Source organism: Astyanax mexicanus, chromosome 10 (genome assembly GCF_023375975.1).
Source record: "Astyanax mexicanus isolate ESR-SI-001 chromosome 10, AstMex3_surface, whole genome shotgun sequence".
NCBI lineage: Eukaryota > Metazoa > Chordata > Actinopteri > Characiformes > Acestrorhamphidae > Astyanax > Astyanax mexicanus.
In genome coordinates this window covers 13,161,513-13,172,068 of record NC_064417.1, presented here as the reverse complement: position 1 = coordinate 13,172,068, position 10,556 = coordinate 13,161,513, and the positions used below count along the sequence as shown (strand labels likewise).

The 10,556-nt window shown below is 35.6% G+C and overlaps 1 protein-coding gene across 1 annotated transcript; it reads left to right on the top strand.

Annotated features, from left to right (window-relative positions):
- The first annotated feature begins 3,474 nt into the window (after positions 1-3,474).
- LOC125804719 (uncharacterized) lies at positions 3,475-10,319 on the top strand. Its single transcript, XM_049484012.1, has 2 exons — positions 3,475-3,488; positions 4,803-10,319. The coding sequence occupies exons 1-2, from the start codon at positions 3,475-3,477 to the stop codon at positions 10,240-10,242; spliced, it is 5,454 nt and encodes a 1,817-aa protein (XP_049339969.1). The 3' UTR covers positions 10,243-10,319.
- Positions 10,320-10,556: the final 237 nt, after the last annotated feature.

The following is a 10,556-nucleotide window of genomic DNA, read 5'->3' as shown; positions in this document are numbered from 1 at the left end:
AGCTTTAACTGCAAAAAGAATACATTGTAATGAATTATTACTGGTTTAATGCCAGTAGCCAAAATGATGCCTATACATTTTTATATGTGTTTGATTTTTTTTTAATTATTGAGATTATTTGTTTGCAAAATGAATTCAGTTGGTAAAAAAAGTATGTTTTAACCATTTGATGTGTAGCATGGGTCAGTTGTGAGCTGTGTACATTTTAAATTTCTATATCTTTTTGAATAAAAATAGTTTTTTGTATCACTACCCCTCTAATGTACACATGGGTCAAAAATGACCTGCATTCATTTTCTGTGTTAATTCCTGTATGGCTGAGGGTTTCTTTAGCAGAAATATTTATTTTTACTTGTCTTAATTTATGAGAAAACAGCTTTTGTATTTGTACATCAGGTTACACACACAGGTCAGATATCAAGCACATTTGCTATTTCACAGCTCAGCACAGCTCCCGTCACACACCTTAGTAATGTTTAACCATAACATTACCTTAAATATTTGACTCCAGTAGTGAAATATAACTGTGCATAATGTATGATTAGGTTTAGGTTACCATGCATGCAAGTACATTTCCTACAAGCTATTATTATTCTCAAGCTATATTATTATTATTATACATATTCTATTTTAGTTAAATCTACTGTAGCTAGTTAACTATTATAGTTAGCTTAGCTAACTTCTTAGCTAAATACATCAGTATGCCATTTAGCTACACGTGGTAAAGTTATAACAGTTTAAAAATATTCAGTAGAAAAAAAAATCTACAAACTGTTGTAGATTTTGTAAATAACAGTAAATTTAAAAGAAAAAAAAGAAAAAAAGATTATGACTTTTATACACAAATAATAATAGACATTAATGTACTTAGTCATTCTAACTAAAAGTTAACTAACATTTTTAGTTATAGTTAGCTAACTATAACTAGCTAATAATAATAATTACTTGTAAAGTTATATTAAAGATGCTTTATTTAAAGTTCCACTGCATATGGTGTCAGCATTTGGGTCTACCCGCTTCACTACCCCAAAAACCTGACAGCATGCGTGTGTTATGTAATGTTAAAAGCAATACTGAGTTAGCTGTGTGATGGGAGCTGTGCTGAGTTGTGAAATGGTAAATGTGGGTTGTGTCTGACGTGTGTGTGTAACCTAATGTAAAACCATAAAAGCTGCTTCTTCATAAAGTAATAAAGGAAAATAAAAACTTGTGCTAAAGAAACCCTTATGAATTAACATGAATTAACAAAGAAAATGAATGCAGGTATTTTTGACTCATGTGTGCATTATACAAAAGGGGCTTTTATTTAAAAAGATGGAAACATTTTAAATAAGGATGTATAATGATCAAAACAAGTTAATTCAGAGATTCTGAAGTTCTGAATCACTTAATTAATCACTTAACCTTTAGTCATACACAAAGTGTATGGGTCATTTTTGACCCATGTTGTGCATTAGAAGTGCTGTGCAAAAGCAAAGTATCAAAGGGTTAAACAATCATTATGCATGATGCATTCTGATAACCTTTAGCTAATAGTTTATTCAGACACAATAGGTTTTGGATAAGCATTTAATTATAGTTTATGTAACTACATATTATTTAATGTTCACACCATGTCATATATGCATCTGTAGTATTCTAATTGTAAGATGTATGTTATGTAAATTGTGTAATAGTGTAACTGGAAGTGCATTTTATTAATGAAAACTGTTTTGCTTTATGTTACAGATGCCACGGAAAAAGTCATTCAGAATGAGGCGTGTGCCCAAGACTGTGAGTACTGTGGTTGATGTGCAGTGCTGCTGCGATTCTAAATTAGTTGGTGGATTGGTGTGTGGTACCAAGCATTTCAGGTTGCTCGACAGAAACAATGAAAGAACAGAGATTTGTAGTGTTCTGGGTCTTATTAGGCATAAAGTGTCCAATGTGTGTACTTGGAAGGCTGGTGTGATGGATTCAATTTGTGATGAAGGAAGGATACTTTTGGAGGAGAGGAAACCTACAAAGGGTTTGGCTGGTAGATATAATGCTTTCAACAGAGTGGCTGATGTTTCTCTAGGTAAAGTAATACGTGGTTCTTGTGATTACTTGGAGTTTTCTAGCGCTTTACAAGAGACATTGCTTGATCAACAGTCTTGTTTGTTAAACTTAGATGGATATCACTGTGCAGTTGTGTATCACAATGAATATTTCATTGTTTTGGATTTTAACGCTTGCAATTCTTCTGGTTTGCCATGTGACTTTGGTGTCTGTGTAGCTCAGTTTCACAGTAGTCTGAATGAAACCATGCTGTTTTTCACAACATTGCTTGAGAAGCTAAAAGCAAAGGTGTTCTCTGTTGCTAGTGTAATGGTGAGGTTGGCTGATGAACAGCTTTTATCAATGCATTGTCCAAGTACTGCTAACGGTATGCATGAAAGTCCTGTGAAAATCTCTGAACAAAAAGTCTGTGTTCCAGAAGGTATTGAACTGAAGGAGTGTTATGTTAATTTGAAAAGGATGGCAAATGATAAAGCTGGAAAGTCTACTGTGCAAACCCCCAAAAAAAGGAAATTAGTCAAAATGGAAGCTATCCATGATTCAGATGTTCAGTGTGATATGAACAGTGTTCGCTGTGTCCAGGGTTCTTTTCATCAAGGGCATTCTAGATTTGGGAGAAACGGTGGGCGTCAATGTGTGGCTAATTCATTAGCAGCTATGGTAATGCATGAAAAGAAAAACGTCATTGGGTGGAACACAAAAAATCTAGACAGTGTTCTAATTTCAGGAAACAAGTTTTATTCATTTTGTAGAACACAAGGCCTGATTACTGATGGTAGTGAAAGCCAGTATCTGCTTGTAACAGACTTGCCACAAACAGCCAGCATTGGTGATTCTGATTATACTTTTACATTTAGTGACCCCGTGGTAGGGGATGTGAATGTAGAGGATGGCGAACTTCTCAGATCAGGCATTGCATATAGTTTAATAAGTGGTCTAGAAAAAATCTTTTCAATGCATGACAGATGTTTTTTCACTTATGATCAGAGGACCTGTGCTATAATTCGCGTAAATGATCAGTTTGCTTTGATTGATTCTCACGCACGGGATGTGTATGGTAGGACAAACAGTCAGGGGAAAAGCATTGTTCTGTACTTTTCTTCACTTCATGACATTGTTGCTTTGGTGCATGAGTGGGTTTTAGATAGAGAAACACTGCTTGAATCAAATGATTTTGAGATTACAGGGGTTGATATTTGTCCTGTTGTGAGTAATTTGGAAAACAATGAAAGGGGTTTAGAAGGAGTAGTGGGTAACACTAGTGAGTGTATGTTGGTCGATGACTCTAGTTCTTCTGACTCATCTGAAGATACACATGATGTTACTTTCATGACGGAATTGCCCAGTGTTAAATATCAGTTCAGTGTACTGTCTAAAGATGTAGCTCAGGGTATGTGTAATAAGCTAAATGTTAGTTTTGAAAAGAGGTCTAGCATGATGCCAGGCAGGTATGGGGATTTAGGCAAACCATGTAAAACAGAAAACATAGTGGGTGATGGAAACTGCTTCTTCAGGTGTATATCACAAGTAGTCAGTGGTAATCAGGCATACCACCGTAGATTTAGACTTTCTATAGTAAAACACATGCAGGCTAATGAGGCTCAGTACAGTACAGACATAAGACAGGATTACACATCGCTGAAGGAGTACTTAGAGAGGTCTAGAATGAATTTTGTTGGAAGTTGGGCAACAGATATTGAAATCCAAGCTGCAGCAGATTTTCTAGGTGTAGATATTTACACATATTTACATAGTGATATAGAAAAAACAGACAGAAAGAGGAGATGTTTAAATATCACTGAGGCTGATTGTAAGGAAGCTACAGAGCATACAGCAGTTTTAAAATGTCCTAAACAAATAAAATCTAAATACATGAGAGAAAAGTACAAAAATGCAATGAAAGTGCATTACAAAACAAACACAATCTATAGAAACAAGATAAAGATGCATAATGTCAACAAGTACAAAAAAGACACCAGTCATCGTTCAAAACTGATTGTGTGTATGAAATTAAGATACACAAATGATGAAAAATACAGGTTTAATGTTCGAAATCGCAGCAAAAGCAAATATGCTACTAATGAACACTTTAGGCAACAGCTCCATGAATTTAGCAAACATAAATATGCGACTGATACAGAATTCAGCAAAGCAGTTCGTGAATTCAGTAAAGATAAATATGCTACTCACACAGAATTCAGTAAAGCAGTTCGTAAATTCAGTAAAGATAAATATGCTACTCACCCAGAATTCAGCAAAGCAGTTCGTAAATTCAGTAAAGATAAATATGCTACAGACGCAGAATTTAGCAAAGCAGTTCGTAAATTCAGTAAAGATAAATATGCTACTCACACAGAATTCAGTAAAGCAGTTCGTAAATTCAGTAAAGATAAATATGCTACTCACACAGAATTCAGTAAAGCAGTTCGTAAATTCAGTAAAGATAAATATGCTACAGACGCAGAATTCAGCAAAGCAGTTCGTAAATTCAGTACAAATAAATATGCTTCTCACCCAGAATTCAGCAAAGCAGTTCGTAAATTCAGTAAAGATAAATATGCTACAGACGCAGAATTCAGCAAAGCAGTTCGTAAATTCAGTACAGATAAATATGCTACAGACGCAGAATTCAGCAAAGCAGTTCGTAAATTCAGCACAGATAAATATGCTACAGACGCAGAATTCAGCAAAGCAGTTCGTAAATTCAGCACAGATAAATATGCTACAGACGCAGAATTCAGCAAAGCAGTTCGTAAATTCAGTAAAGTGAAATATGCTACAGACGCAGAATTCAGCAAAGCAGTTCGTAAATTCAGTAAAGTGAAATATGCTGACAACCTAAAGTTTAGGTGTGCAGTTCGGGAAAATGTAAAAAAGAAACGTGCTGTTTTAAAACAAAATCTTGAAAGTTTTTCTCAAGTTTTAAAAGACTTTAATTCTATCATAAGGAATGGGCCAGATTTTGTGTGTTGTGTTTGCCATAGGTTGCTCTTTAAGCATCAAGTGTCTCTTTGTAAAATGGATAAGTACAAGACTACAAAGGAAATGCAGGCAGTAGCTGAGCACTGTATCACTGAAGATTATCTACATAAGTGTGGTCCAGGGTGTGATGTTCCATGCAACTGGTTGGCAACAAGCAAATCTCAGTTGTGGATTTGTCACAATTGTGATTTTAAACTCTGCCAAAGTATTATGCCTCCAGAAAGTGTTTTAAATAACTTGCAGCTTGAAACAGTACCACCAGAGCTCAGTTGTCTAAACAGTTTAGAACAACATTTGGTAGCTTTACATATTCCGTTTATGAAGCTCTTAGCTTTACCTAAAGGAGCACAAAATGGTGTTCATGGACCAGTTACTTGTGTTCCTTCAAATGTTGTTGATACAACAAACTTGCTACCACGAGCTAACATGCAGGGGTCTATGTTGTGTGTTAAGTTAAAACGTAAGTTAACATATAAAGGGCATTATGAATATAAATATGTGAACACTGAGCATGTAAAGAGAGCATTGCAGTTTTTGAAAAAAAACAACCCATATTATGCTAACATAAATTACAACGAAAATTGGTTAAATGAATTTGAAGAATCAAGTCAACAAAATATCAATGAAAATGAAATTTACTCATCGCTTTCAAATCATAGTTGTGTTGACACAGAAGAGGCAGATAATGTCAATTTCACAGCTGACCACACAGAACAACCACACATCGAATCAGATGAGACTTTACATGACAGACAAACACATGGTATGTTTATGGATACGTGTCTTCAGCCAGTTGATTTAGGCCAAGAAATCTTAGATCAATATGATAATATTTTAAACATAGCTCCTGCAGAAGGTAACAATCCCATTCGGTTACTTTCTGACAAAAGTAATGAGGCTAAAAGTTTTCCAGCATTGTTTCCAATGGGTGGTCCAACATTTCATGATTTTAGAAATCAGCGGCTTACACTGTCACGCTATTTTAACAATCGTATTTTGAATGCAGATAGTAGGTTTGCTAACAATAATGAATACATCTTCTATGCTCAGTATATGAGTGAAGTAGAACAGGTTTCATCTAGCATATCAATAGCAATGCGCAAAGGCCACAATTCAAACACATCTAGGGAATTTTCTGCAGAGTTAGTGAAAGATAAGCAAACGCTAAAGCAGTTTCTGAACTGTGATGATGGTTATAGGTTTCTTCGACCCATCAGAGGAACACCTGTGTATTGGTCAGGTGTTCAAAAAGATTTGTTTGCCATGGTAAGGCAGCTTGGCATACCTACATTTTTTTGTTCCTTCAGTTCAGCAGATATGAGATGGGACAATTTATTAGAAAGCATGCTGCAACAGGAAAACAGGACTGATAGTGTAGACAGTTTAGATTGGGCAGATAAATGTGGCCTATTGCGACGTAACCCAGTTATAGCAGCACGCATGTTTGATTTTAGATGGCATACATTTTTAAATAAAGTAATCTTGTCACCGAGTCAACCAATAGGTAAAGTAGTGGATTATTTTTATCGTGTTGAGTTTCAGCAAAGAGGGAGTCCCCATGTACATGCAATGTTTTGGGTGGACAATGCTCCTCAAATTGATAAAGATGATGACAATAATGTGGTAAAATTCATAGACCAATATATATCATCTGAATTACCAAGGAATGACAATGAACTTGTTGAAATTGTCTCAACTGTTCAAATGCACAGTAGGAGGCATTCAAAAACGTGTCGAAAGCGCAACAGTGTATGTCGTTTTAATTTTCCACGACCACCTTCAAATAAAACGTTTATTTCTAGAAAAACAAAAGAAGAGGAATCAACTAAAAAGTGCAGTTGCAGTGCAGTTTCCTGTACATGTCCTTGTGAAGTCTCAAATAAGGTCATGAATAAAGAACAGGCAACAAAAATATTAGCTATGGTAAAGTCAGCTATATCTACAGATACAAATACTTGTAATACAGTTTCTGAGTTGTTTGCCAGTATTGGTATTAACCAAGAAATGTTTGAACTGGCGTATAACATTGCTGGCAGAAAAACTCAAGTTGTTCTGAAAAGAGAAATTACAGATTTGTGGGTAAATCCCTATAATAAAAACTTACTGAAGGCTTGGAATGCTAATATGGATATTCAATATATAGTAGATGCATATGCATGCATTGTATACATCATTTCATACATTTCCAAGGCTGAAAAGGAGATGGGATTGTTATTAAGTGCTGCCCATCGTGAAGCTTCAAAGCACAACAATGTTGATGTAAAAGGCACATTGCAACAATTGGGCAGTGTTTATTTACATAATCGGGATGTAGGTGCTCAAGAAGCAGTGTATAGACTGACAAATATGCATCTAAAAGAAGCTTCACGTAAAGTAGAGTACATACCCACAGGTGATAATTGTGTTCGGCTGAGCCTGCCACTAAAAGTGCTTCAGCAGAAAGCACAGTCAAATGAGCTCACCGAAAAAGCCATGTGGATGACAAACCATGTTGATAGGTATAAAGCAAGGCCAGTAAGAGACCCTTTTCAGGACATGTGTATAGCAGTATTTGTGTCTCAATATCGTGTTGTGGGCAGAACAGAGAAATGTGCAGACAAAATTCAGCTGCAAAATAATGCAGGGTTTGTTAAAAAAAGAACTAGGTCAAAGCCAGCGGTTGTAAGATATGCAAGATTCTCTGTTGATTCCAATCCGGAAAAATATTATCAAAGTATTTTGCAATTATTCTTGCCATACCGCTGTGAAAATGACTTAAAACCAGCTGACTTCCCAACATTTGAACTATTTTATCACAATGGCCAATATGAAATAAATGGCTCAATGCAAAATGTGAAAAATGTAGTAGATGAAAATAAGCAATTATTTGAAAAAGATGATGAAATTCTTTCTCAAGTTCAGCATGTTGTGGTTGATAATGGCATTTTAGAAGATGCATGGTGTGAGATGTGTCCGGAGCAAGAGTCAGAGTGCTTAGAATGCCAGGAGGAAAAAACACAAAGACCAGTAGAGGCTGAGGAGCATGTAGATCAAATTCCTGATTTATCTGTTCCAAGTGTAAAAAAACATAGTTTTGAGCCAAATTTGAATGTACTTTGTAGATCAGATGCTCTCAATCTGCTGAGGTCTCTTAACTCTGAGCAGAAAGACATATTTTATCAAGTTAGACAATGGTGTTTAGATAAAGTTAGAGGGAAACAGCCAGAGCCTTTCCATTTGTTTATTACTGGAGGTGCAGGAACAGGGAAGACACACTTAATTAGAAGTATTCATTATGAAGCAACCAGGCTTTTATCACAGGTTTCAAGTGCTCCAGACAAGGTGTCAGTGCTATTAACAGCTCCTACTGGAATTGCTGCATTTAACTTGGGAGCTGGTACAATTCATTCTACCTTTTCAATAGGGACAGATGTAAAACTTCCCTACACACCTTTAGGAGAAGAAAAATTGAATACGTTGCGTGTTTTATTTAGTGATTTACATATATTGATCATAGATGAGATTTCTATGGTAGATCACAGTCTTCTAGCTTACATTCATGGTAGATTACGACAAATAAAGCAGACAGGCGACTACTCTCCTTTTGGGAAAGTTAGTGTAATTGCAGTAGGAGACTTTTTCCAGCTGCCTCCAGTAAAGGGAAAGCCACTATACTTGGAAAATGCCCCATTAGATTTGTGGAATGGCATGTTTTCTAAGTCAGAGTTAACCACCATTGTTAGACAGAAAGACTCTGCTTTTGCTGAAATTCTGAATAGACTACGTACACATCACAGGTCTACACCATTGTCACTGCAGGATGTACATGCTCTTAAACAGAGGGAAACTGGGGAAACATCTTCTGCGCTGCATATTTTTGCAACAAATGCTCAGGTAGAAGAGCATAATGTTAAGCAAATTATTGCATCTTGCCCTGAACATATTTGTGTAGAGGCACAAGATTATGAAAAAAATCGCCAAACTGGAAAAATGCAGCTTAAAAATGGACACTTTTCTAAAGTATTTAATTCATGCTTACCAGAAAAGTTGTTAATAGGAGAAGGTGCACGAGTAATGCTAATTAAAAATATTGATGTTACTGATGGGCTTGTGAATGGTGTCTGTGGTACTGTTACAGACATAGCACATGATAAAAATAGCACATTGGTGAAAACTGTGTTTGTTCAGTTTGATGATCAAAAAGTTGGCCAAAATAGTCGAAAGCGTACACCACCACCTAGACATATCATACATTCAACACCAATTAATTTGGAAGAGGAGCGTGTTACTAGCAAGGGAGGATTGCGCAGGCAATTTCCATTAAAATTGGCTTGGGCTTGCACTGTGCACAAAGTGCAGGGACTAACGGTAAAACAAGCAGTTATATCACTTAAAAAGATTTTTGCACCTGGACAGGCTTATGTTGCTTTAAGTCGAGTAGAGACTTTAAGTGGGTTAATCATTCAGGATTTTGCTGATAAAGCAATTTATTGTAGAAGTAATATCCAGGAATGTATTAATAACATGGCACAATTTTCATTATATAATGTCAGTCCAATTAAAACGCAGAACTCTTTTTCGGTTCTTTTAATGAATGTTCAGGGTCTAAACTGCCATTTGTTAGACTTAACTGCTTCAGCACAATCCTTTAGTTATCCTTGTATAGCGGTAACAGAGACTTGGCTACCTGCAAATGTATCAGGTGATTCGACTCACATTGAAGGTTACCAGTTTCATAGTGCTCCACGTTGCCTTGCTTACAGTTCAGACAACCCTCTGTTAAAATCAATTCAGCAACAACAACATGGGGGTGTTGGAATGTACTGCAAAGATAATACTGATTATAGTATTTTAGACATTTCAGGTGTAAATATAGAATGCATTATATGTCAATTCAACCAGCTTGAAATAATAATAGTTGTGATATACAGACCACCACAATATTGTTTATCATTGTTCCAAAAATACATCAGTCAATTATGCAATACATTATGCAATTTGTCAGATAACATCTTTCTAATTGGCGATTGGAACCATGATGAACTGAAATCTCATGCCATGTCTATGTTTATGGAAAATCTAGGCTATTCTCAGTGTGTAACAGAATGTACCACTGAAAATGGAACACTGATTGATCATGTGTACAAAAAAATGACATCTAACTACACCATCAATACACAAGTTATGCCAATGTATTTTAGTTCACATGAAGCAATTCATTGTACATTTTCACAAACATAAGTGTTCCTCTCAAATATAAAAAACTATTAAAAACTATAATCATAAGTATATCACTAATTTAATGTGTACAACTTTAGCATGATCCAATTGTCTCGTGTCAGCAAATATGTATCTAGGTAATGTAAATATATACAGCTGCAAAATTATGAAATTTATTTATTTATTATTTACTAATAGGTCTGAGTACTTGGTGGTTGAGACAATGGACCATGAACACAGTGTTAGACTGTGCTTCTGGATCCTTGTGAAACCAGTACCAGACTATAACTGTTGCTGTGTTCTGCTCACAACAACACTTAAAACCTAAAAACATG